This window comes from Ornithodoros turicata, chromosome 2 (genome assembly GCF_037126465.1).
Source record: "Ornithodoros turicata isolate Travis chromosome 2, ASM3712646v1, whole genome shotgun sequence".
Lineage (NCBI taxonomy): Eukaryota > Metazoa > Arthropoda > Arachnida > Ixodida > Argasidae > Ornithodoros > Ornithodoros turicata.
Window position 1 is genome coordinate 70,580,563 of NC_088202.1, and position 27,769 is coordinate 70,608,331.

At 47.3% G+C, this 27,769-nt stretch overlaps 1 protein-coding gene across 1 annotated transcript in view; it reads left to right on the forward strand.

The window, feature by feature from the left end:
• The window catches only part of LOC135385551 (DNA repair protein XRCC1-like), a 314,938-nt gene that overhangs the window by 14,209 nt on the left and 272,960 nt on the right, over nt 1–27,769 (forward strand). The window contains exons 6-8 of the mRNA XM_064614927.1: nt 2,216–2,310; nt 3,862–3,979; nt 6,091–6,262. Coding sequence (XP_064470997.1) covers nt 2,216–2,310; nt 3,862–3,979; nt 6,091–6,262 — 385 coding nt within the window. The remainder of the gene's footprint in view (nt 1–2,215; nt 2,311–3,861; nt 3,980–6,090; nt 6,263–27,769) is intronic.

Below are 27,769 nucleotides of genomic sequence, written 5' to 3' on the forward strand. Positions count from 1 at the left end.
TTTTGCACACGGTAACTTAACTTGTAACGAGTTCTTTTTGACGGGTAACTTCTCAATCTATGCTAAAAATAGCATTATAGGCACTATAGATTGTCGTTTTTTTTTGTTTTTTTCACCTGTAGCACTGAAAGCGCAAAATCAAAGTGAGTAACTCAATTCCGTTCCCAAGAACATTACCGTAAAAGGGAGTTGTGACTGTTTCGCTGACCTTTTTGCTGCAGGAAATGTAACACTCATGCATCCTACTACAGCCACAAGGCTTCCAGCCATTGCCACCGTTCCACGACACTTTTCAGAAGGTCGTGCCGCGGCAAGCATACTGTCGATATGCGAGATGGACTTCGAGCATCGAATGCGTTAGTCTAACGCGCAAGTTTCTTAGTCTTCGAGTTTTTTAGGCCCCACCTTCTAGATTTCGTTTTTGGTATTACCGCAAGGCTCGCAACAGCCAGCAAATATAGGGGATCAAATCTCCTCACACTGAACGGGGCTTTATTTTCGCTCGTGTGACTTGCTGGCATTGACTGCATGAAAGGGGGGCGGCATCCCTAGCTTGCCAAACTGTAGGGATTGTACCTACCTTCGTACGTCACATCCCTTCCAAGCATTTTACCGTGTGTCAGATTTGTTGTACAAAAAGAAAAAGGAAAAGCAACAGAAGGAAACTAAAAAGCTCTTTTAGATGAAAGCACGAAATATCGCTGAGAGTTCTAGATTTCGACACTACCATTTTGAAACGTGCCTGTATTTTATAATAGCGGAGCACGCAACAACAGCACAGTTCTGGAAGGGAGAGAAAGAACGAGCAAGCGACTGTTCCGAGTATCCGATCTGCAATTCCCAGTTTACATTCCGGTACCTTTGAGATAGTCGCTTCTTTCAAGTCATGTAACGTGGGTAACAAAATGTAACAAAATGACGTGGGAGATGACCCATGTCAATTGCTCCTGCACAATGGAGTATCGTCACATCTTATGTGCCATTATAGGCACTTTTCCATATTTCATTGAAGTTTTAGGCACTAACGCGGAGTAGGCATTTATAGGCACTATCAAAGCACTACCAATTCCTGCTCCTGTATTAAAAAGCCAACTATTAAAACCACACGAATCCAGGCTCTACTTATCATCTTATCTCTGTTTTGACCTTGTTACCCCTCTCGCAACAATAAACCGCAAAGCTGTGTGATATCGCACTGGCTTACGAAAACAGCGACCAGAACACGTGGAGGGAATATAAAACAACAACTGGCAACGATAGGCGTCACCATTCCGCAAGTCGGCTTCACCTAGCGCCTGCGTGCTTTACGAGAAGCTCGCTTTAGAACACTGTCGCGCGACTCGCGGGTCGTCGGGGCCTTTTGAATCATCTGGCGAATTTCGATAGCATTGGCCAAAAACAAAGACACAAAAGCGTTACGACCGACCTTTTCCACCGACCTTTTCCACCGACCTTTTCCACCGACCTTTTCCACTGACCTTTTCCACTGACAGTAATGGAAAATGAACAGCCACTGTCTATTTTCTTGCCTCAATTTTTGTTTTGGTTTAATTATTTTAATACGAATTTCGGATGATACAATTTGTTTCCGCTACCGCGTGAGATTCCTATCATCGAGATTCTACTGTACAGTGATTAAACCTAACTGTTTCGGTACCCGCATAAACAATATGATGCTTCTCCCACTGTGCTATTTGGTTGACTAAAAAAAAGCATCATTTACTACAGGTATAAAAGATACAGTGAAACCGGACACTCTTAAAAACAGAACTTCATCGCATCACACGCTCTCGCCACCATATCCGAATGTCATCGTTCTGCCCGCCGGGGGTTGGTTAAAAACGAGAGGCGTACGCCTTTTTGTGACACTTATGCAGTTATGTTAATAGTCACAAAACGGCATACGCGCCGCGCTTTCCACAAATCACGAGTACTAACAGTATCATTCTGTGTAGCAGTTGGCCTTCACTGTGCTATGTGGTGAAGTTTTGTCGTAAGAGTGCAGTGCTGTGATCTAGATGATACAGTTTCCTGGATAACGTGTATGGGTAACGGGTAACAGGTGCAGCAACGTTTCTTTGTACCTCTATATTTAACAAGATCAAGGTGCCACAGATAAAATTTATCAGTCAATTACGTTTTGTTTATTCCAGAATATTGAGCTGCTTTTCACACTGTACACAGTAGCACTATAGTAGATACGTCCATATTTCAGGTCCTGCTGCCATACGGAATGCGTCGTACGCCTCCACTACCCTAAGCAAAGCCGAAGAGAGAACACCGAAACTTGTTGAGAAGGCGAAACACAACGTAGGTTATAGTTCATGAGGGGAGCAGGGAGGAGTCTTAATCATATTCTTCACCCCCTTCCAACTGCGGAATTAATGCGACTTAGTGAATCTTCATTGCTCACAAGGTTGTCCTTCTAGGTAGATGGGGCGAGTTACAGTCACTGGATCGAGGAAAGTACAGCCATCCTGTGATCCTTGCCGCCGTAACGTTGGAACAACAATGGCGCCTCTAGCATGCCAACATGTGCTGCGGCCGCCATTGTTACTCCAAGGGAAAGGATGGTGCTACTTTACCCAATGCAGTGACTTTAGGGGGAGTCAGCCCCCTTGACCCCCTTATGGTTGGTCTTCTGCATGTGGGTTTCGTGGGTATGAATGTTCACTAATGCTCATAATCAAAAACGTTTGACTTATTTTAAATAAACAGTTTTGTACTGTGAATTTACCACCCGGTTGGGAAGTAGTCAAACAACTATGTTTGACAACAGCCGACATGACGCATGCGCAGAAGGGTAGCGCGCATGTGCGGAAATAAAAAATGAACCGAACGCTCCGCTGCAGACTCGTTGCAAGAGCGCTTTCAATGCGCGTCCCTACGTCTACGTGTATCGTTGAGCATCGGAAACATTGAAATACCGTCCTCAACTTCAAGTGAGGATATTGATGATACCGTGGTAGACGTGTTTAGTAGAGGAAACATTGACAAATGTGCTTTGCATGTGCAGGTACATACACAAGGAACATTAAGGAGGGCTCATGCGATCTAGTTGACTTTCACTTCCGGAGAGGGTTGGCTGCACCGTCCCCAAATTGCTTTATTCGCTTTTCTTTTCTCGCGCGTTCTAAGGAAGTAATATAATCGGCGCCAGTGTGCAGAACGTGCTAGCAAACGACAAAGCCATTAGTTTCATTCGCAGGGATCTGGAGAACTGCAGTAAGCTTGTCAAATTTGTTGATTGCAATCAATTCCCAGGCTGCAAATCTAGGGAACGACATCATTTTGGCCCAAATATCACGGGCGGGCGGGCCGAGAGAAGCGATTTTGTTGCATCCCCATAGACTCCCCTGTATTGAAAATTTGAGAAACTTTAATTCGCCAAAAATCAACGGATCACGTGAGGCCTACAAAATGTGTCATTCCCTAGATACACTCGAGGAGAACATTTGGAGTACTTGTTTTGTGTAGAAATTTAGTGAGGCTTACGGGAACCCTGCGAACAAAAATTCCCCATAGACTTTCTTAAGGAGCGAGTCCACCTTAATTTTGTCATGCAGCATATATGTAGGCAAAATATTGCTAATTCAAACTTACTTTCAATAATTCAAGCAAGAATCTGTAGTCCTACAGGGTTTGAATTAACCAGTCTATTGTAGCTGTGTTGCATATGTTCTTATCTGCGCTGGAGGATGTCCATTTCTTTTCTGCACTGTCATGTGTTTGAGTGTTTCTTGTTATTGCTCATGGAACTTTCCCATTTATTTAATTCCTAGAAATTTTGTGGTAGTTTGTCTTTGCAAAAATCAAAATCAGCATGATGAGCAGTTTCGAAATGATATTTTTCTTAAACAGATTTCAAGCAGTCCTACACAGCTTCAAGCAGCGAAAGTCGCAAGTCCATCACAGCAACGCCAACAGACACAGAAACAAGAACGAAATAACACTGAGGACACAGTAAAAAAGCCACCAGGTATAGTGTGAGATTGTGGCACTGTTACTGTAAACGTATTTTTATTCGCGATGTATTAAATTTTGCAAAATGCTCATTCAGTCGGTTGCGAAGTGGTTCGCACTATTTAATTTCGCGATTACAGGGCAGCTTCCTTTTGCGGGATTAATGTCAAGCTGTGTTAGGCGTCTGGTTGGCACGTGCCTTCGAGGGCTTTTCCCGTTGCTTTCAAAAGTGCTTGCTACATGACATGTCTGAAAGCAAGTTGTAGAGGCGAACAGCACCTGAACGACCTAGCAGTCGATTCCTTCTTAAAAGGTATCACCCCTGAAAATTTCACTCAGTTATATCCCATGTATCAAAGCTATGCTGCACAAGAACTGCTCTCATTCTGAAGTCAAAGTGGACCTCTGTGCTGCGACTTGAAACCTATTCATGTTGCATGGTTGATTGCAGCTTTCTGGGAAAGCTTTGTGCATTTGTGTGTATAATCTTTGTGCATGACGCCACTATTCATTCAGGCTTTGTTCAAGCAGGACTGGCTCTAAGAAAGTACGTAGGACACACATGAAAATAAAGGAATATGCGTCTTTAGTACTTTTTGTTGCTTTGTGAAAGAGTGTATCTGGTCAATGCATCAAGGTAATGCATCACTCTATCAAGGTTCTGTGCCTCTTTATTCGCGAGTATAATTTTTCGCGATCTTTTAGCATCGCGAAATTCGCGAAAATTAATACATCGTACAGAAAAAATATGTTTACAGTATTCAGTTACATACAAAGTGATGAATGCTGAAGACATCGATTGGTTGAAGACATTAATCACCGAGATTACCTGCTACATGTTAGCTGTAAATACACGACACTTGCAGGTAATAGAACCTAATGTTTAGATTATGGTATATGTGTTCATTGCAATGCAGATGTGATATGACTGTTCACTGTAATGTAGATATGATATAGCTAGGGTGCCGGGTTTTCGGATTTGTCTGAAACAAAATCCACAAGTCATGCTCTGGTAAAAGTTGGATTTATCCGAAATCTCCGCTTTTGAGGTTTTCACCAACCATGTGCTCAGCACGAAAAGCTATGCCCTTGAAGAGGAGATGGTGCCCCTTTACATGAGTTCTGGTCGGCAATGATGGAATGCCTTGGAGTATTGGGTGTGTTAGGGAGTGTCTCAACCCTTGGCTTCACTCCAAGATGTTGCCGCTAGAACTGATTGGCCTGTGCCATTGTGCGCGGTAGTAGTGTGGCACGTTGTCGCCGTCCACTGGCCGCCACATCATTCCCTCCTTACACGCGGAGCGGTGCTTGGGGGTGAGGTCTGCGTTGATACCACGAAGAGGACAGTGGATGGTCGTAGCGGGGTGGAGGGCTTGTAGTTGTGGCAGTGGTTCCAGCAGCAGCGGGGTGGCGTGGGCAAGTGTGGAATGAGCCAAGAGGGTTCCAATGAAAAAATGAAACGGTGTGGGTGAGAGGGCGGGTGCACCGCAATCGGTACTTGAGCGTCGAGCTGTAGCAGTTGTCGCTGGGGAGGGCCATCTCGAAGCAGGTCCAAAGCAGGTGTTCAAATCACGTCCGGGTCATCAAATGTAGAGGAGGTGGTATCCCTCTGCACGAGTCCAGATGTGCTGGGGAGCTTCTGAACCCGTGGCTTCACTCCAGGACGCTGCCGATAGAGTCGTCCCGGCTGGACGGGCTTGTTCCTTTTTGTGTCAAGATCGTCTCAAATCGTGAGTTACGAGCACTCTACACAAGGAAGTGGATCTTGTGATCTACTGTGCTGGAGTCTCAGCATCGTGCGAAGCATCCGTGTAAAACAAATCAAAATAAACAACAACAACAAGTTTATTTTGAGATGATGAATGGGGAGTTTCATCGTCAGGGGCGATACGCTACCCCAATGCTGGTGCTGATGTGGTGGTAATGAAATCTTGAATCTTACATGCATTGCTTGTTGAGGTGACAGGTGGTAATTTGGGCACATGGGAGCTACAAACTTTCTTGTAGCATGATGACGATAGTGCTGCATAGTTTTCATCACAAGCGCATGACCTTGGTTATGAATATTTTGTCACAAATGCTTGACAATGTGATTAAAATGACTAAAATCGTGCCTAATTTGCGCAGCGAATTCATCAAGACCAACAAAGCCACTTCGACCATTTGGTGCACTCATGAAAGGCGTGCGGTTTGTCCTAAGTGGATTCCAAAACCCTATGCGGTCACAAATACGAGACAAGGCCATCGAAATGGGTGCCAGGTACACAGGAGACTGGGACAACGCATGCACTCACTTAGTGTAAGTCTAAATCCCTTGCAGCATATATGAAATGGTCAGCCAAGCTAATCTGTTAGTGCTTGGCAGGACAGGTGATGACCGTGTATGGATGTATTGTCATTCAAGTGACAATGAGGAAATGCCTGTTAATTCCTGGGCTTCACCTCATGTGTTTCGGAACGGAACGGTAGTTAAATGTACTTCGAGTGTAATTATTTAACTCCGTCTTTGTAGCACAAATTAGTGTCAGGAGGGCAAGGGCGCGAGCTGGTACATGATGATAAAGGAGAACTGAAGACAAAACGCGCATGATCTCAAGTGTATGCAGGCTGCGTCAAGCGCCTTCGCATGCACGAAATCACAAAGCGAACGAATATGAACTAATTACACCGCCGTTATGACAATGGGCGCGTTAAGCGGCTGCTCCGGAGCGCGAGTGTTTGGCATTCCTACCGTTAAGTGGTTACGCTCGTACTCCGAGTTTCGTCTCTTTACGCCCCAGCGTTTGGAGGGTGCACGAAACAGGGGTATCGTGCTCCGTCACGTGACCTCTTCCCTCCTCTCCACGGAAGCTTAGAAGGAGACCGCAGGACGTGGGGCGGCAGCAGAGAAGAGTGAGTAGAGAAAAGATACGGGAACCGGCGGCACAGCGAGCGTGTTCAAGCGTCCAAGTGCCATTTAATAGCTGCTCCAGGAGCACGAAACTCGGAGTGGCCGAGGTAGTGTAAGAGAGCAGCTACCGTATTTTCCGTTGTATAACGCGCACCCCTAAAAACAGGGCCGAATTTGAAGAAAGTTCCATGTATAACGCGCATCGGTGCATAACGCGCGCCGCGATGTTGCTACAAGCTTCTATACTGCCGCCACCATACAGATACCAAGGCGGTGTATATATATATATATATGCATATATGCTTTATTTGAAACATATTTAGTTTCGCGTCCCTTCTCAATCACGCCAGCCTTCTGAAATGAATTCTGGATTATTGACTGCTCAATAGCACCCTTAAGCAGCATCATTAATTCTCGTTACGTCCAGCGCCCTTTCGCCGGCTTTGTCAACAGACTCTAAGAGATCTGTGAGAAACTCACAGCACATCTGGAAGAGACTGGAATTTGTACGACACCGATGAGAAAAGGAACTCTGTCGGAAAATATTTCCGTGTATAAGGGCACCGTTAGATAACGCGCAGGACCTCTTCAGAGCACTTTTTTACTGTATAACGCGCGCGTTATAAACTGGAAAATACAGTACTTAACGCGTCCATGCACTGAGTGGAGGCGACGGCAGTGTCTCTTTGGTCGTCCGAAAATCCGTCAGCTACAAATGCGGGCCGCCTTTGTAGACGGCGCTCAAATGCGCTATTGCTTGCACATCATTAACGGCAGCATTAAAGTCCTCAAAAGATTCGCACTCTTCTGTAAGTTTAGCAGCCGCAGCTTTTCTTCCAGAGACCTCCATCATTATCGCGCTCTCCATAGTTTCCCTTCGGTGCCATAGCTGGCCTCACAAGCCGTGATGGTCAGGGGCAGTAGAACATATCCAGCCCTCTGAAGCACCTTTCCCAAGTTTTACGCTTGATTTCCATGTACAGCAGTTTTATCATGTTCACAGCCATGCATTGATAAGGACAACTTCATGCCTTGAACCATTTTGCATGACAACTTCATGCACCTTTGAGAGCTCATCAGTTATGGCCGCTTTCGTATCCACTTTCGTTTTCCCGTGGGTGCGCCGTGAGCGTGGATTAGCTTTTGCGGTGTCAGCAGAAAGACTGAGCACGGCTTATGTGGAAAGTGAACAGGGTGCTATACGGCGCTACTACGCGATTGATCACAATTCAAAGCAAAAGGATCCGTCACGTGACGTCTTCCGAGTGCGCGCACGTTGGATATCGTGCGATCGTGCTGCCCATGAGGAGAAATGGTGCGACGGATGCTTGGGTTATAGAACAATATATTGGGGATGCGAACCTGCTCATGGAAGGCCGATCCGACCGCGGCGCTTTCTAGATGCTGCCCAGATCCATGCTGCACACAAGGGACGCGATGTAGTCAGTGCCATCGTCGGATTATTGCATGGTGCGTTGACTTCGCGAGAGTTCCGTCAGTGCACTTTCAGCGTCTTTTATCCGCTAGCACGAAGTCATCCTACGCGAAGTCACCCCACGCGACATCAGGGTCAGCCATAATGGATGCTCCTCCACAAATGCTCGCGCGACTGACCCTGCTAGGAAGATTCGCTGCTGAAAATCGTCCATTTTCACATGCCATACTCTTTGACTAAGGCAGTTTATTTGTGCGTCGAACAAGTTGAGTCAAATCGCAAGCTTTTTATCCATGTCCACTGCCCAGTGACAAAGAGCCAACACAACACAAGCAGGTAGAAGGTGACCCTAACACAGTGCAGTAGCAAACCGTCCATTGAGTACACGGATAACATTCGAGCGGTTCACGATAAAAGCAACAGAACAACTGCACAATTGAACAAAGAATTTGAACCACGTGGCTTCTGGAGACTTCTGCCGAGGGTAAAATATAACTTCAAATGGTATAAAAGGACAGATTGAAAGTAAAATATCTTTGTTGATGTTCAATGTACGTGTTGTGTCGTTTCTTTGTCCCTGTTCCTGGGCATTGCACGCCATGCACTTCTGCCATGATGTATGTATGACATGCATCAGCAGGTATAATGCGACTGATCCACAGGAAGGCATTCCCTGATAGGAGATCCCACTGGTACATGGCAAAAGTACAGGTCTCGACAAAAGTTAACGGAACACGTGAGCGGTGTACTTTTTCTTCAGCACTGGGCGGCGAGCGGAAGCGGGCTCGTTCACTGGTTCAGTGAGAGTTCAGAGGGGTGAGCGAGTGCGTTGGTTGCGACACACCGCAGTAGTTTCGGTGTCGGTTGAATGTGCTGGCGAAGTGATTTGGATTGAAGTCGCTACCGGCGCACTCCCCCACCCTAGGCACTAAATAGGGAGCATAGTAGCGACACTGAGCCACGTCGGCGAGCGAGACCGCCATCTTAGGTCCGGCGCGGTTGCGTCGCCTAGCAATGGAACGTCCATCCCCCTGCTCTCTGCCGGAGAACACCGCGCCGTCGAGTCAGCTCGCAACCAAGGAAGCCGGTTTTGGATGGAGGGGACTCAACATGGACGGCGCGTTGTTGGAAGGAGAAACCACGTGACACGATCGCCCAGTCACGGACACCGAATGGCGGCTCCGGCGCGGCAAACGAATACGATACTCTGTACCCCTATTTAGTGACTCTACTCCACCCCTCTGAACGAGTGAACGAACCTGCTTCCTCCCTGCGCTAGAGTGTCGCGCCAAAGAAAATCTACGTCACTCGCGCGTCCTGTAAACATTTGTCGGGAGCTGTACAGTTTCGACAACATTGTACAGAATTTTGTCTCCTGGATATTGGACTCCGGGTTCATAGAGGGGTTTGAGGGTGGAGGTAAAATTTGTTACCTCAACAGATGCTGTGCAGAGGACATCTGGTGTTCTCCCCAGTTAGGTTATTCACAACAGCAGATCTCTGTGCATCCCTGCGAAGAGCAAACGTTTGAAGTGGATGCAGCTGCAGTACAGATGAGCTCTGACGCGTTCACTCTCTTTCTGCAGCCTTTTACGTGCAGCATGCAACTATTAGCTTCTTTAACAGAGACATACAGTCAGTACATCTGGGACCTTGCTTTCCAAAACCCTGGCATCTTCGGTATTTCCACGCGCCTGCAGAATCCACAGATACACACTCAGAGCTTGTGTTCAGAAATTCCTTAACATTAAGGCCCTCCTTGGCATGCTGCATCCCTTCGACGGCTTCTAACGTATTTTCAAAGCCTGTTCAACTCTGCAGCTCCTGTGATGACCCCTGTAGAGGCAGCGGCATATGCCCACCTGTTTATTGAGAATGAGAACTTTGATGGGCGCAGTAACGCCACTGGGGTCTACAGTGTGACATGTGAGATCTTGTAGGATGCTATACTGTATTTTTTACGTACGAACACCAAATGTCCGAAGAACTCCAACACCAGATGTGAACATCAAATAAATGTTCTCACTTCGTGGTGATTCCATGAGACGTCTGGCAGTGTACCTCACTTGAGTTATCAAGGAAGTGTGCAGCCAGGGTAGAGGAGATGGCGATGACAGCATAGGTTCCCTTAGTTTGTGTGTCGTCAGACGCAGGCAATGCCCACCCTGACTCGCCTACCACTGGGTATGAAACCTCATATTCCACGTACGTGAAAGGGAGAGCTTCGCGCGAAATGACAGTGTCGGAGAGCCGTCTTTTGGTTCGTGATTTTGGGAGTTCAGGGGAGAGTCGCTACTTCCCGCGCTTTCTTTGTTTTGACAAAAAGTCTCTTAAGTAGGACGGGCATCCTTGAAGGATTGTCGACGTAGAGTTTTTATTGAGCCTCCGCTTACTTTTCTTCTCAACAAGAAGCACTTGCCCTTCGTGCTCCACGTGGTACTTATCAAGATGAACTTCTTTCTGGAATACATTTGACACGAACGTGGCCCCAGGGTGGGAGCACGCGGTCGGATCGCTCGTTCGATCCAGGGAAAATGGCGGGCCTTCAAACCACATGATCTCCAGGAGCCATACACAGCGCTTTTCGGCACGCAGGTCCGGAGTAAAGTACGCATGCGCAGACGACCTTCTCTCCTAGCCTCATCCACCTTCTCTCCTCGGCTTTGTGCTTTGCTCTCGCTCGACCGACTTCGCGCAGTTTCTTTCCGTACTTGCTAGCAACATCGGAACGTGTTGCCCAAAAGTTCAGGAACGAAAAGCGATGAAGGTTTAACAATCACAATTTTTTTTTTCCTTAATGAATTGTCTGAAAAAGTAACACTGCATACACATGTCTTCCGACAGGCTTCATTGGAGCATTACGTGTTTCAACACTGAAGCGCAGTTTCAGTAAATCACAGTTCACATATCCAATAACTACCGGCGAAGTTTTCGACGATGGCCATGGGAACACTGATCTGTTTCTTTTCATCCAACACGGGAGGCTGCTCTTTTCAACCCAACTTTGGCACGAAAGGCGATCCAGTGTGAAGTGGTCGCCGAACGACAGTCTATTATTGAGGGCTGAGTCTGCCATGTGATTCAGCTCAGGGCATTGTGCACAGGCAATCCATTTCCTGTTTGAACATCGAAGCACACGTATGAGAAACCTTCGTAAATCACTACAAATGAATGACAGCGATGTGAGAGACAACTAGTACAGCCAGCACATATAATCTGACTAGCGGCATCCAAGCTCTACAAATTACTGCACCGCACTATGAAACGCCTCAAACGCTATAGTGAGTAAGTTGTAATACATTTCGCACGATAGACCTGTATTTGTTTCTATGAGCGAAAAGTATCAAACTTGTCTTACTGTTAATTGACGGGAAATCGGAAGAAGGAATGCCGACTTCCACACGAACGATTTCTACATCCTTTAGCGGTGCAAGGGTTTCTTGTCATGTCCTTCTTCTTTCCATTGTTTCGATGACCAGCTGGATCAGTCATTCTGTGTTCACATTGGCCGTTCACGATGGTTCGTCACAATCTAAACCGTAAGCATTGAAGCCACCGAAACTACCTGCAAGCGTCCGTGAGTACTGAAATTAACGGTCGGAGCGTCGGAGCAGAGAAACAAGAAAAAGCAAGGAGACGCGAACAAGTGCGAGACTGGACACGTCTAACGTCTCCAGCGTCGCTCCCCAATCAAATGATTCTCACCCAATCGGCGCGCAGAACACTGACATCAATGTTCTAATGGCCAATCAACAACAAGGCAGCTGGCGCAGCCAGTAACAGCTCTTCTCGACTTTTACGCCGGTGGCGACGTTGTTTTGGAAGCGGCACTTTCGGCTGAGCTTCGCACGCCTGGTTTCAACGTCTGGAACTGCTGAAACCACAGGGGTGACACAAACCCGCCATTGTTGTAACTACCCTCAAGCGCGTGCTTTTCGCAAAACCGCCATCTTGTCGTGGTCACACGTCATTTTGAGGTCTGCGGAGGTCTGCACAGTGCAGAAGTGACTTGTTTACATGTCGGATGAGCGCATACTGACATAAATGAGTTGGCATAAAGTCAAGAGATGAAGGTATTTTGCCAGCTTAAACTACACGGTGCTTCTTCCGCGACATGGTATCCCATTTTTCCTTAGTTTAAGTATCACATCAGGTCAGTTTGTCTTAACCCGGGGTCGTCATCACATCTTTGGAAGTGCGAGTCAACAGTACGAGCCCTCATATACAAAACTGCGCGTTTTACTGCGATATTATCGGATAAAAATAATTACCGTGATCTAAAAACGTCCAAAACGGCACACAGAAAGAGCAAATGCGTTGTTTACAAACGGTTTAGCCGCCGATCACGGGCGCGTCCATCTTTAAGGTCACGTGTGCGGTGACGTTTGCTGTGTCGTGAGACCATGACCTGTTCAGCATGCACTGCGTTCGCCCAGCCAGCTTTCGTCTAGGGAGCAATACGTTGGATGAAATACAGTGTTGGCCTTAGAGTAATCGCTTGGTTCTAGGACTGCTTTTCCCATCCATCCTATTGTTCCTCGACACATTACTGCAATAGTGACATATGTGTCCCACCCCTGGTGCGGAGGACTCTAGGAGAGCCCTGAGAAGGAAACACTGGGCACTGTGGTATGGACTAAATCGGCTTGTGAACGCAGGTTTGCGATTTCTGCCAAGCAGAACATCGTTTCCAAGCAGCTGGGAAAAGTGTCACCATGGAGAAAGATGGGAGAAGACTTTGAGCATCGCGCCGTTACGCTCACCAACGTAGTACATAAGCGCTTGATCCCTGGACCCATCACGCATACTTATTCGTAGACCTTCGTGCACCGCAATACTAAATAGGTTAGAAAACGAGCGGACATATTGTGGAAGAATTCGATGGTTAATATACGAATCATGGAAGTTGTTGCTCTAGCGTCATGCGGCTTTCGCCATTGATGACTCCCGGCAGCAGCTCTATGGAATCATTTTCTGTGCAAGAGTGGTCTTGCAGGACCACCATTTCGAATGTCGAGCAGGGCTCGGTTGTCGATGAGTGACACGGGGAAACCTTCGGGGGCCAATGCCATTCGCGCACCTGTTGTAAACCCTAGAGCGCAGTGGGAAGGGGAGGATTGTGGTGGCGCTAGTAAAGTTCACCCTTTGTGGTGTGCTGCTATGGGCCTGATTCACGACGTTTGGGGGCACTTCGAACCGTATTCTGCAGCGCCATTTGTGGTCGTGTAGCCGGAGGTTTTCCCGTACATAGGCATGTATCACCTACACTGCTGCTCTGAAAAATCGTGGCGCAAGGTTTTCCACAAAAGAGATGATGTTCCGGGTACGGCGGCAACGCAGGGAAGACGCCGGACACGACCGTCTAATAAGGGCGCTCTACACTAGAGGAGGGCAGTTGGCGCTGCGGTCCCCGACGAAACTGTAGTGCAGCCAGTGGAGTGCAGCTGTAGCTTCCACAGTTTCGCCACGAAAACCACCGCCCCCCTTGACCACGTGATCATCCGTAACGAATCACGACAAAATAGCCGGAAAACGGCGCCAAAAAGCGCGCGCTGGCTGATCGAACTGCGCATGTGCGCTGCGTGCCCTCTCCACACCCTCTCACTCATCTTCTCTGTCCCCCCCCCCCCTGTTCCGAGCGCTTCGCCAGGCCATCTGCTAATATTATCCGGAAGCAGAAAATGAAAATCCAGAAGACGAAGGAATTCACATGTACAAATTTATTGACACGGTAAACATATACACAAGAAGCAACATTTGAATGCAAGTAAATCTACACGATTATTACAGAATACTGCAGAATAAATAGAGAATAAATAGTGCCGAGCAACAGAAAGCGTGACTATCATATTATACAATCCTTAAGGGAACCTATTCGGTTTGGAGAAAGTAGATCTTATACATATATAGCACGTGATGAGTCGCAGAAGCCATCCGCTTCATCCCAGCACAACTGTCGAATTTTCTGGTGACAGGGGCCACATGCTCGCGGATCGCAGGGCCACGAACAGCTGTCGGTGTCTGAATGAAAACGAAAAAAAAAAAGACAAGGGAACCTGTTAATAATATGGTAAACCCGAGCACAGGCAACGTTAATTGGCTGAATACGCTCTGTAAGACATGCCAGCGTTACGCGCCTAATGCCAAAATTGGAGGAGCCCTGCGTACGCGATGCACGCTGTTTTCCTTTTCATGCACACCAGTGCATTAAACATCAGACACATTCAAATAGCGGAACAAAACGCAACAAGTAACGCCACGCAGAATCATCAACCAGATCATGACTGATAACCGGCAGAAAGTGATGTAATACGGGGCAAGGCGTACCTCCATGCACACAGTTAGGTGACAGTATTAAACGTCTGATCACTGACATGCATCATACGTTTGTCTGCTTACCTTTCATTCAGGCGTCCGTCCATGGCTCGAAGATCTTCGAAATCCACGAAACGAAATCACCGCCTGCTCACATACGTAGACGCGAGCTACACAACGGTCAGACGGGTCGGCGCCTCGGAGAAACGAACGCGGGCGAATCCACCGGTTAAATGAGCCTCAGCCAATCATGATCGAGAAAGGTCACGTGGGGGACCGGAGCCAATGGAAAGTAAATAGCCGGAATTTGGCGGGAAATTTCAGCGGCGACGGCGGCGACACTATTATCGCGGCGGCGAAACTCGCTTACTGTGACTCCTCTGGTGCAGCAGGCCACAGTTGCACTAAAGTTTCGTCAGGCGACCACAGCGCCAACTGCCCTCCAGCACACATGCGTCGCCGTTGCAAGATTTAGCGGGACGAAAGGGGTGTAGAGGTTGAAGAACGTGGGGTCAGGAGGTCTTGATGTAGTGGACCACGCCGTGACTGACAGGCTTCGACCAATCAGGAGCTTGCGTAAGGGTGGGAAATTCACGCAGGATGGCAGCGTACGGTGACAGCAAGGCAGAAATGGTCGTGAGCGTCGGAGACGGAACGTCACTAGCGGAGAAAGCTCGGACGGACAGGCTCGTGGACGAGTCTACGAGGCACTTGCGCGCTACGTCGACCGTGTAGCGGAAGTAACGAAGGAAGTCCGCCCCCAAGATCGCTCTGTCGAAGGCCGCTACGAGGAAAAGCCATGGAAAATTTCGGCGCAGCCCAAGGTTCAGCGTAAGGGACACCTGGCGGTAGAAAAGGATGCTGGTGTTGTTCACGGCAGTGAGGTGTAAAATGGGCTTGCGTCGCCGGTCGAGAGTGTTTGCGGGCAGCACACTCACATCGGCGCCGGTATCGACAAGAAACCTTGCCCCTGACTTGTGGTCGGTGACAAAATAGAGACGGCTGCTGAAAGCGTCGGAGACGGCCGCAGCCGTTAGCAGAGAAGTTTAGCGCCCGGAGAAGTTTCTCCGCCAGGAGCAGGGACTCCTACATCTTCGGGGGTTGGAGCCGAAACGGCGATCGTAGTGGCAAAGGCCAGCTTTTTGGTCGGGGAATGAAGTCGTGGAGAGCGCCGATGGCTGCCAGACCGGAGTCGACGTCGGTCAGAGCTCCGACGGCACGACCGAATGGGAGCGGGGTGAATCGCTGAGGCGACAATGGCGGATAGGCGGGTGAAGTCCTCACGAAGCTGCGCAACCGGATCGAGCGCGCTGGCGCACTGTGGCGGTGCAGCACCCGGGTGTGAGGTGGAAGTTGGGGAGCTACGCGAGGGAGCTTCGGCGGTGCTGGGTGCTGCACGTTGGAAACTGCGGCGAGGTGCGGTGCTCCATTATCTTGTCAGTGTGCGCCGCCAATTGAGGAAACTGCAAGTCGGAGGCAGTGGCCAGTATCGTCTGGACGTTCGCAGGAAGGCGTGGAGGAAAAGTTTCTTCAAGAGAGCCTGGTCGAACGTCAGCGCGCGCTCACCGAGTAGGGACTGCATGTCGCGCAGAAGCTGACTTGGTCTGCGGTCGCCCCGATCTTCTGCGGTTAGGAGTCCTTTTGCGCGCGGACGCACTCATTCGGTCGAGGATGGCCGCCTTCAAAGCATCGTAAGGAGCAACAGCTGGCGGAGTGGCAAGAACGTCAGCGACCTGAGCGGCGATGTCTTGCGGAAGCACGCACACGACGTGGCGGAACGTCGTCAGCTGGGTAGTGACGCCTGCCAGTGAAAACTGGCACTCAACTTGCAACAACCAGACAGTGGGGTTCTGCGGCGAGAAGGGAGGCAGGCGGACCGCGGTATGGCGGACGGCGGTTTCAGCCGTGGCGGCATCGTTTCCAGCTCCTGTGGCAGCGCTCTGCAGAGGGCTGGCCATGACTGGGCAACGTCCGGGTCACCAGTGTTGGGGATGAGACAGAGGCAGCCGGAGGGATCAACAGTAGTAGTTACTCTGGGCTGTCTGGCCCCAAACTAACAAGAAAGGAACGACGGCTCACATGCTAAAGGTTTTTGGCGCGAGAATCCCACAGGTGATCGGAGACCACTTCATCGTTGTCTGCTACAGCTGCGCTGTCGTGAGGGGTCCCCTGGGACGGCTCTCCTAGGGAGCCCTGGCTGTTGGCGCAGCCGTATGCAGGATACCAAGCAGGCCGCTGAGTGCCCGGCATGTACACTCCAGGTGTCCACCGACCGGCGTTAGGGCTGAGATGTCGCCCACCCGGTCGTACGCTGCCCGGGCTGCCCCCAACGCGGGAGCGGGGGACCAGCGTTCCTGGACAGTGCCTGGAGCTCATGAACCTGAAAAAAAAAAGGAAAGATAAAAAGATGGTGGGCAGGAGCAGGAAATGGTTATCGCACACGCAAGTTGTGCGCATGCGACCGCTGTACAGCGGCCCTTGCGCCGCCGCGGGTAAAACAAACTCTCCTACCACATGGGCTCCTGTTATGAACCCCAGAGTTCTATACTGTGGCTCTTTGGGCACATCTCCGGCCTCAGAGTCAGACACCTGATCGCGCTCATGATAGCTGATCACCAACATGAACGGGACCAGACTTCTGGGAAATGACACGCTGCAGTATGCCAGGGGTATAGCTAATAACTACCAGTTGCATCATATCAGGAAGTTTTCCACCTGGAGGCTTTGCTCTCTGACATACCGCGAAGCTACGGATAAAGCCCATAACACTCTGCCTCATACCCTGCCAAGTCACAACACAACATAACTTATGATAGGTCTTGCTGCCGTGACCCTCCTGGGATGAGTCATGTAAGTACCGCATAAATACCCTTCGTAGTCTCCTTGGAACCACTACCTTAAAGGGGGAACATCGCCTAAGGCAGGTACGTATCGCAGTTAAGGCGCATCATCACTCAAGAAATAATAGTGGAGGCAGCCATCAACATCCCTGTCAACGTTCCCGGTGTCAGCTGCACTACCGCCCACAAGCTTTTCAGACACTCGTTGACGCAGCCTGTCTGATCCCTGTGCCTCTAACAGCTTTTCCCTGCATTCGACGGTTCCCAAAACCAATGAGTCACCTACGGGATTCGAACCGCCACGAGGTGTCCCCTCATGGTCTGTTTCCTGCAACCATTCCTGAAACTTACGCAGTTACGTGTGCTTCCAGTCTCTGTTTCACCCTCTTCGGTTGCCCCTAGAGGGTTCGCTCGGTCCCCGTGAACAGACCCCCGTGAACAACATTGATCTCATCTTCGGGCGTTGTTCTGCCCTCCCAGTCGGACTCCTCCTGTGGATAAGCACAGCGGGGACCCAGATGCGCACGAGACAATGCGTCAGCTGCCTTGTTCTGCTATCTTTCAAGTACTGCATCTGATACGAATAGCCCTGAAGCGTTAACGCCCAGCGTGCCATACGGCCAGACGGTTTCTTCAAACGCTTGCAGCACTGCGAGTGCCTGATGGCCTGTTTAAATGATGAAAGTCGCCCCATCCAGTTAAATGTCAATCTTTTTGATGCCGAACATCGCCGCAAAGCACTCCTTCTCAGTAACGGAATAATTCGCTTCCGCCGGAGTGAGTGTACGACTTGCAAAGGCGACTTGGCACTAACCTCTCTTGTGCTCTTGTAGTAACACTGCTCCAACCCCGTAATCGCTCGCGTTTCATTGCATCACGAATGGCTTGTTCAAGTCCGGCAACCACAGTCTACTTTATCCGCTAATCCTCGTGTTAAAGGAACTATCGCATCCGTCGCGGTCGATTCCGACACTACAATGCCATTTTACTCCTCGTTCATCAGCGACAATGACGCCGAAAATCCGGCGCGGATTAGTGGAGCTATTTCGGTGTAATGCATGACAAGAGCAGACGACAGATATTGGGAGCATTCCGAAATTCCTTCTCTGCAAACGTCACTTGGACAAGACCAATCAGGGAGCGGCAGAGAGACCTTGTCGTCCGACGGCTGGGCGAGAGTGATGGATGGCGTCCGCAGGTTGCGGAGAGATCTGAGATCGGCTCTTGGAATGCTGTTTCTGGATAGCGTCGTACGTGTTTGTACAGCCAGGAGCGTAACACCGTGTTCCACGGAACATGGTCATGTCAGCACCCACACTGGTAAGCGAAAGTCGCCGTATTTACCGAGGTGTTTTCAAAGTATGTTGCGGTGCGAGCGCGAAGCAGACGACATCGGAGACAATCACCTGTGCTGTGCTCCTATTCGTGTGCCCGGCTTACGTCACTCTGGCTTAGCTGCAGCGGGTGTGCGAATCTTTAAAACTCGTTTAATTAATAAGTACGTTGTTTTCGGAAGAGAAACTTGGCCAAGTAGACTGGGAAACCATGCCGAAACTTACCGTATTGGTCTCATGCACACCTTTACGGATGCGATAGTCACTTTAAAAAGGAAAATGCATCCTCTTGCCTTGAACATCAAGACTACTGCGAATTCTTCAGCAGCAGCAAGTAAAGCAGCTGAGCCAGAGCCGCGCATCCCGGAAAGAACTGACGATAAAAGCCAACCATTCCTAAGAATCTTTGCAGGCTCTTGATGTCGTGCAGACGAGGATAGCCGGTTATAGCCCTCAACTTTTCCTCGTTCGTACTCAGTGTGCCACGGTCCACTACAAACCCTACAATATTCACCTTAGAGGATGGAAGCTGGAACTTGCCGGAATTAACTGTCACACCAGCGTCCCTCATTCTACTCAGAACAGTACACAGGTGAATGAGGTGCTGCCTGAGCGACCTGGAAAATACAACGAAATCGTCCATGTAAACCATGGCATAAATGAACTTCGCGTCACCCAGCACGACGTTCATTAGCCTCTGAAAACATGCGGGGGAGTTAGTTAATCCAAAGGGGAGCCTCGACTGACAACTGACAAGCCTCTATGACAACTGAATGCCGCTTTTGGACATCCTCTGCTGCTGCAGGAATCTGTGAAAAAAAAATCATGAACATCACGCTGGTGTTCCCCAAAGCACACATGATTGATTCGATGGACGGGAACGGATAAGCACCCCTGACTGTTCGGGTGTTCAGCTGAGGATAATGCACACAAAACCTCACCGTCCCATCCTGCTTTCGGAACCAGCATCACCGGATAAGCCTACACTCTCGGAAAGAAATCGGATAGCAAGAGTAAAAAAACGGTGCGTTTTTTTTTACCCTTATCCTATACGTTAGCGCTGTACTGATAGATACTGTGACGGATATTAAAGGTAAAAATCGAACCGTTTTTACTCTTATTTTAAGAGCCACTTGTTGACTGCTATTTCAACCGTCGTAGCCTTAGCCTGATACTAACGCTTATTTCTCCTCCATATTCCCCATAGTAAGAGTAAAAACGAAGGACGTTGCGAATGTCAGAAAGGCTTCCCGACTGTCGACTTACACGTTTTTAGGATAAGCAGCTGTTGGCAATGTTTACATGGCAGAGGGGGGGGGGGGATGCAATGGCCCATGGCACAAGACGGGTTCCCGTTTTGCTTCTGTAGCATAAAACTCGTATGTAGCGTAATACTCGCCAAAAGACGTCACAGTTGATAGTCAAGAACGTCACAATAGCTCAGAATACTACACTGCAAAATCGTATGACACAAACAAACGCGTCAATTACGTGTACAACGGATATATAAAGTGATGATATATACGGATATACAGGGTGTCCCAGCTAAATGCGAACATATTTTTTAAAAACATATATATCACTTTTTCCGAGATGAAATCAATTGCAATATAGTACGTGCTGAAGGGCACTGCTTAGCAGGGCATTAGCAAACTCCTAAGCCAATGTCTTGATTAACTTTCAATAATTAACTTTTTAATTATAAAAGCTACGAAGTTATCCCAATGAGAACATCTGGTCCCTTCGGTCATCTGATACCGGAGCCGTTCTCAGAACAAAAATCCGTTCGATATATCGTCCGCAAAAAATTCGTGAAGGAACACTGTTTTTTTTCTTTATTTTGTTCATTGGGCGTCTTCGGAGACGCGTCTTTCCTTCACCCCCAATGTGAACGGGTGAAAGAGCACACACTATCGCCTCTTGCGTCCTGGAAAAAGATGAAAAGAAAACAGAGAATGCAACCCAAGATAAGGGCAGTTTCGATAGAGTTACCCGATACATTTGCGTACATAAAGCTCATCTTCGACGCATTAGGCGGCACTGTGCCCCTTCACCCTCTCACATTAGGGGTGAAGGAAAGACGCGTCTCCGAAGATGCGCAATGCAAAAAATAAAGAAATAAAAAAGGTGTTCCTTCACGAATTTTTTGCGGACGATCTATCGAGCGGATTTTTGTTTTGAGAACGGCTCCGGTATCAGGTGACCGAAGGGACCAGATGTTCCCATTGGGACAACTTCGTAGCTTTAATAATTAAAAAAATAATTATGGTAGATTAATTCAGACATTGCCTTAAAAGTTTGCTAATGCCCTGCTAAGGAGTACCCTTCAGCATATGCTATATTGCAATTGATTTCATCTCGGAAAAAGTGATATATATATTTTTAAAAAATATGTTCGCATTTAGCTGGGACACCCTCTACAAGGTGCAGATAGCAGGGACAATCACAACTGTTTAAGCAGCGTCCGCGTGCTTGGCCCACTAGATCGTGCGAAGTGGTCTCATTCGATGCCATTTCTTCCTGTCATACGTTTGACACAAATGAAGTCCGTGAAATTTAATGAAACTCAAGATACGGAGCCCAAAATGTGACGACTTACATTGCTGGACGGTGCATGATGTGAGGCCATGAGACGCCAGAAGCGACAGTGGCGGTTATCCAACCGAAAGACAAAAGACGCTTTGCACACGGAACTACGCGCGCGTTCTCCGATGGCAGGGCCCGTATAGCAAATGAAGAACATTATGCGTCAATATAGGCGTGAAGGACTGATATTCTGACGCAAAGCCTCCGTTTATCCGTCAAAAGGCGAAATCTTATGTGTCAGAATATAAGGGTAAATCATGTTCCCCGTGCCATTTACGCATAAAACTCTGCCCTTTACGCTTACAGCGGGCACGTTTACGGGTACTAGGAATAAAACACAGGTTGACGGATACGGGGTCAGCCATTTTGTCGAAATTTACGCGTCGTAAAGGTAAAATTGGACGTAAACGTAAATTTATCATTTCTTTCGCGAGAGTGAGAGAGAGTGAGTGACTCTGAGAAAGAATTGTGTCGGCACAACTCCCTTAGGGTAGTAAATGACTTGTCCCTTAGAAGACTCTCTTTTGGAGTAAAACTTGCACCGTCCAGGAGGGAGTTCCACTTTACTCCATTTCCCAGGAGTAACCATGACACTTGTTACAGGTATCATGCTGACACCATGAAACAGATTTATGCCAGTGCCTCTGCAGCTACTTTGGAACCATCTGTGAAATTTCTGACTTGGGAATATCTGTGTACCCGCTTATCAACTCGTCGTAGTACATACTCGATGGGGATGGGAAAAGTTGTGCATGAAAGAGGAAGGGAAGTGCTAGTGGAACTGATAGTGTGCTAGAGGTAGGGGGTGTGATACTTCCATCTAAGAAATTTCAGTCGTACCACGGAACTACAGAACTACTAGAGAAAAATCATCCGAGCAACCTCAGTAACCTTCATTGGGAAGCATCCTCGAACGCGGTAAACTCCGGGATAAGTATTCGACGTAATTAGTGTGTCAGAAGGTCACATTTCACGATGCGCTCTCACGTAACGGTGAGAACTTCACCAACTGAGAGTTTTAGCGCAAAAACGTCGAATATATAACAAAAGTGATGCAATATATGGATGGCTGCACTGTAGTGCGCAAGTTTATAACTCGAAAGTGACCGTACGAGAAGGAGGTGATGTCACACATCATATGTCCACTAAAATTTGGCTGGAAAGAGGGAGTACCTATTTGCAGTGATGGAGTTACATGACAAATGCATAAAGAGAGAGGGAGTAAGCGACTAACAGGGGAAGTGGAAATGGAGTAAATGTGGGAAGTTACTCCCCTGTTACTCCTTTTTTTGTGAGAGTGATAGGGGCTCTGCGATCAACTATCAGCACCTGTCACAGTCATCTCGTCTAGCGCCGCGTCGTGGTGGACGAAACTCTTACACGCGCTCAGCGGCCTTAGATTACACCTCCAAGGCCTCCACGAACCAGTATGAATCCGATGCTCCAGAACATCAGTCGTCCCTGATTTTACGTGAACGTCCCGAGAAACAGGAGCAAGACGCTCGTAAGCTTGGCGCACTCTCCCTCTCCGCCCACGCGATAGATGCAACCACCCTCTCGATTACCTGCGGCATATTTCCCACACGCTGTTTTCGCCGTCGTAACCGGTGAACCGCATACTGTTGTCATCGGGGCTTAGAGGCTAACCGGACCGTTTTCTCTCTTCATCACCGCCGTCTATGAGGTCGTCATCTCTCGTTGTTTTCGCTTTCTCATCGTCAATTTGTCAGGGCTGAGGCGTGAACGGCCAAAGTACCATCATTAGTGGGCGAAAGCACCGATCGAGATGCGTGTTGATACCTTCATGGTGGGTTGGAAGTCGTATCTCCGCACCTCCACCAGATGGTTAGGCGGCAATTATGGTGGAGTCCGTCGCGAGCTACACGAATGGACGACCGTTGCGCTGCGTTATCAAAGCCGTACAGTACCCACTCAACTATTATTCATGAACGACGTGGAGTTCAGTATCTTGCTTTCTCGGCCCCATGGAAGACTTTGGAGATGAACGGACGATATGGTCGGTTGACATGGAAGGAGGCACTACGGTGAGCACACGACACAAATCATTTAGGAGGCCCAAGAGTGCTCACGACATGATGGCTGTGTACCCTGAGCCAAAGCGTGTCAGATGCTGACAATGGGGTACACAGTACATTTCGGTTAAAGTGCCACTACGGACTAAATCTCGTGTTTTCAGAATCCGACCAAAGTTATGTTACTGAAATGTCCTTGTGTCACCTTACATTCCTGCAAGAATTCCTTAATGCTTTAGAAACTACAGGGTTAGTCTAGCAAACGTTGCACATTTCGATTGCATCGTAAAAATGGAAGACGGGGTTTAGCCGCCCCCAGACTTTGCAGACTGGTAGCCGTTTGTCTGAAGTTTTGTTGGAATTTTTTGTAAGCGTTATGGTCCTGTAGAAGAAAAATTAAAAATCAAGCAAAGTCTCACTCAATGCATTTTCTATGGCCTATCTTACTCAAAAGTCGACGCTTCAATTTCATTTCACCACACACAGGTGGCGTCGACATAGAGAAGAAGAGGATTAGTGCATAACGCCAGAATGGGCATGTCACATCATTGTAGGCAGCGCCGCCTGTGTGAGTGATGTGAATGTGAAGCAGACACAAGAAAAAGTGGCGGTGTTTGCGTGAGATAGGCCATTGAAAATGCACGGGGCGAGATTTTGCTTGATTTTTAATTTTCTTTCTACATGACTATAATGCTTACGAAAAATTCCAATAAAACTTGAGACAAATGGTTATCAGTCTTCAAAGTTTGGGGTAGGCTAAACCTCGTCTTCTATTTTTGCGGTACGATTGATATGTGTAACGTTTGCTAGACTAGCCCTGTATAGTTGCTTTTACAACACGCGTCGTTGCGCCATAGAACTCTCATAATTCGCCTCGAGATCGAACAGTGTCACCACCATGCGGCTGCTCCGTGAACTCCCCTTAGATAGATAGATAGATAGATAGATAGATAGATAATTTATTTCACACTTAAGGTGTTGGAAATCAGGGCAAAAAAGCCATGTGGCTTGACTAGGCCCTGACTCCCTTACATTACATTCCATACGTCATATGAACCAACAAAGAATAAAAAATCCGTGCAGTTCTAATAACAAAAATACAACGTGCAACCAGTACAATAAAGAGCTTTTTCATATCATAATCTGACAAAGCAAAGATATCAATATCAATAGAAGCCAACATATTTAACAGGATAGGAAGCTGATAAGTGATTGATTGTTTACCATAATTTATTCTACTAAATGGCAGGCGAAATTTTTGGGCAGTTCTTAGTGGATACGGAGATCTATACTGATTCATCGAAATAATGCTTAAGTGTTGATTGTATGTCCTTGTCATCGTTTTGTAGAACTGTAATACGCGATATTTGTGCAAAGAATTTAGTTTTAAAATCTCATACTTATGAAAAAGGAACTCTGCATGATCAGTGTAGGACAGAACAGCAACTATACGCAAGACTCTTTTTTGAATCATATTAATTTGATTTTCATTCGACGTTGTCGTCGTTCCCCAGATCAGTATGCAATAGGAAAGTAAGGAGTAAAAAAGTCTGATATAGAGCAAGAGTTTAACACCTACTGGAAGAAGGTACCTGAACTTGTTTATCATACCAGATACTTTGCAAAGTCTACCAGGAACATATTGCACATGCCCATCCCACGATAAGTTGTACGAAAACACAACGCCGAGAGTCCTCACGTCATTTACATATTGAATTTTCATATCTCCGTTTCGATCTCCGTATCGTATCTCCGTGGTAGATTCCTGGTTACCTGTTTATTTTTTGGTCTAAATATCACCACTTTTGTTTTAGAGACATTTATGTGTAAACAATTTCGTTTCGCCCAATTTCTTACTTTCTCGAGTAAGGCATTGGCCCTTGCAGGGATGCGCGGCTTGCGCCGGTGCTTTCGCTGTGGTCATCGTGCTCAAAAACGTTCTTGGAAGGCTCAGTTTCTGGACATTTGATCTTCTAAAATCGCTTCAAAATGAGTGAAAATGACTTAGTAGATAATTTTTTTGAACTTGTCTACTTGTCTTGTTGAACTTCCCTGCACCAACGTGCTTAGCAGGGAAGAAAACTACAGAACGTGCATATGTTCCAGTATGCAGATTCCTTGTTATATCATATTTGTCACTGCGGTTTTGTGTGCCAAACAAAATGTACCGAGATGTGAGGTCAATATTGTAAGAGTTTTCTTATCATAAGTACAACGATGTCACAGTTATTTATAGAATGGTTTCTGTGCTATAGCTGTTCGACGTTATTTAATGCTCAGACATGATATTATACGCGCGCTAAACACAAGTTGTATAGAATGTATATCAAGATATGGAACGCGTACAATGTTTGAATGCATGAATATATGTATGACATGGGTGTTTCGAAAAGTGTGAATTTCAAGCTTTCATCTCATTTCATTTCAACGTACGACTGGCTTCACTTTTATCTTTCCCGTACGTGATCATTGAAATACATGCATTCAAGGCAAAATGCCATCACCATCTCCGAACGTTCTTTGTAAAACACGCGTGTTTTCTGGGGTATGAGGCACGTATGCAGCAACGTACTTCAGAATATACCTGCCGCTGGAACCAAAAACTTAGTTTCTACGTAGTTATTACCTGACCAGTAGCCACCCACACAAAGTGAAGTTCACCACACAGGTGTGGTCATCTCGTAACATATTTTAGCACCATTTAATGAATGCCTGTACAGGAGACGAATCAAACCTTGAACCTCTCCCAGACTCGCTCGACCTGAATAACCACCTCTGTTATACGACGCAGAATTTATTAGCGAAGGGCTTCAACTTATTGCGCTATTCTGCCCTTTTGTTACATTCTTGCACACTTGTACATTTATATAGATTGCCGAGACCAGTGGAGACAGGAATTTTTATTTTTTATTGTTAAAATCTTGTTGTTCGATGACGATAAAAAGATGGAAGGGAAGAGTAGGGATGTGCCAACCGAATCCGCAAATCCTCGAATCCTAGGCAGGGATTCGAGATTCGAGAATCCGAATCCCAGTGTCCAAAATGGCGAATCGAATCTTTCGAATCCACCAGCCACGTCTGTTTGTTTCTTTTTTAAATTGGCGCTTCCGGAGTCCGCCGAAAGCCTGATTGGTCGGCGTGTCTTTTCTTGTTTGATTGTTTACATTGTTCTCATCTGGCGAAGTTCCCCATTCATCATCATTAATGTATCTGTTGTTGTTGTTGTTCTGGACTAAAAGAGTTCAGGCAGGAACTCTTACGCTAAAATTTTTAAAAGTAACATGGTTTTGCTTTTCATTTGTGGTTTGTTTTGTGAAAACAATTCAGACTCGAGAATTATGTATTTCCTGTACTCGGTGAACAACAGGTTAAATAAATTACACTGAACCAGGAGTATATAGTATATTTTGTCCTTAAAATGAACTATTATTGAATTTGTTTTTCATTGAAAAAATATATCATATTCTGCTTCAAAACACTTTTCAGTATAAGTGTTTTTTCTCTGGCTTTTTAAACTCTTTTTAAGGAAGGATTCGAAAGATTCGAGGTTCGTAAGATTCGTGGATTCGCAGAACCTTCCTTAGATTCGGATTCGGATTCGGAAAATTATGGATTCGTCCCATCTCTAGAAGATAGCTATACAGGCGACTAATAAATATTCGAATGAGAGCAGCCAAAGACAAAAACACAATCTCGCTTGGAACAAAGGAGGCAGTGTTTCCCATTCAAACGCGGAGATTTTCTTGAACAAGAGAGAAACTGATGTTCTGAGGCTGGAACAACTTTCATCGAAGATTTTCTTTTCACAACATCGCGACTTCGGCGTTTCGCAGTGCAGCACTTTTTGTCAACTCTCACGTCTTATCAGCGTTCTAAGTGGTGCATTTCAACACATCCGGAATATGTAAGGCACTGACAACGGATTGCTTGTGTGCACGTTCCAGTGGGAGAGATGAAAAAACGGATAGCTTGTGACAACGGCATTCATCCAGAAACAATGCGATACACGCGTACAAATATCTGCACCTATACTGCGGCGGATCATGCCGTATCCCCACTAGAGCTCCGCCGCAGTGCCACCTACAGTTCGACGTCGAGGCGAGTAACTATAGAAACCAAGCCAGCGATGAGGGGCATGTCAACAAGTGAGCCGCCATGATAGACACGGTAGGCCTAGCGTATTATGAGCGGTGTCTCATACGAGTTCCGTGCGCCGTTGTGGAATGTCACAGCACAAGGTTTAAACCGTACGATACTCGTTCCTTACGGAATAAGGCGCAATCCAAGCACACACGTGAGAGCAGACAAAACAAACACACCTCGCACACGGCATGGCAGACGGAACCCAGCGGAAGCAACCACGACTTGGATTG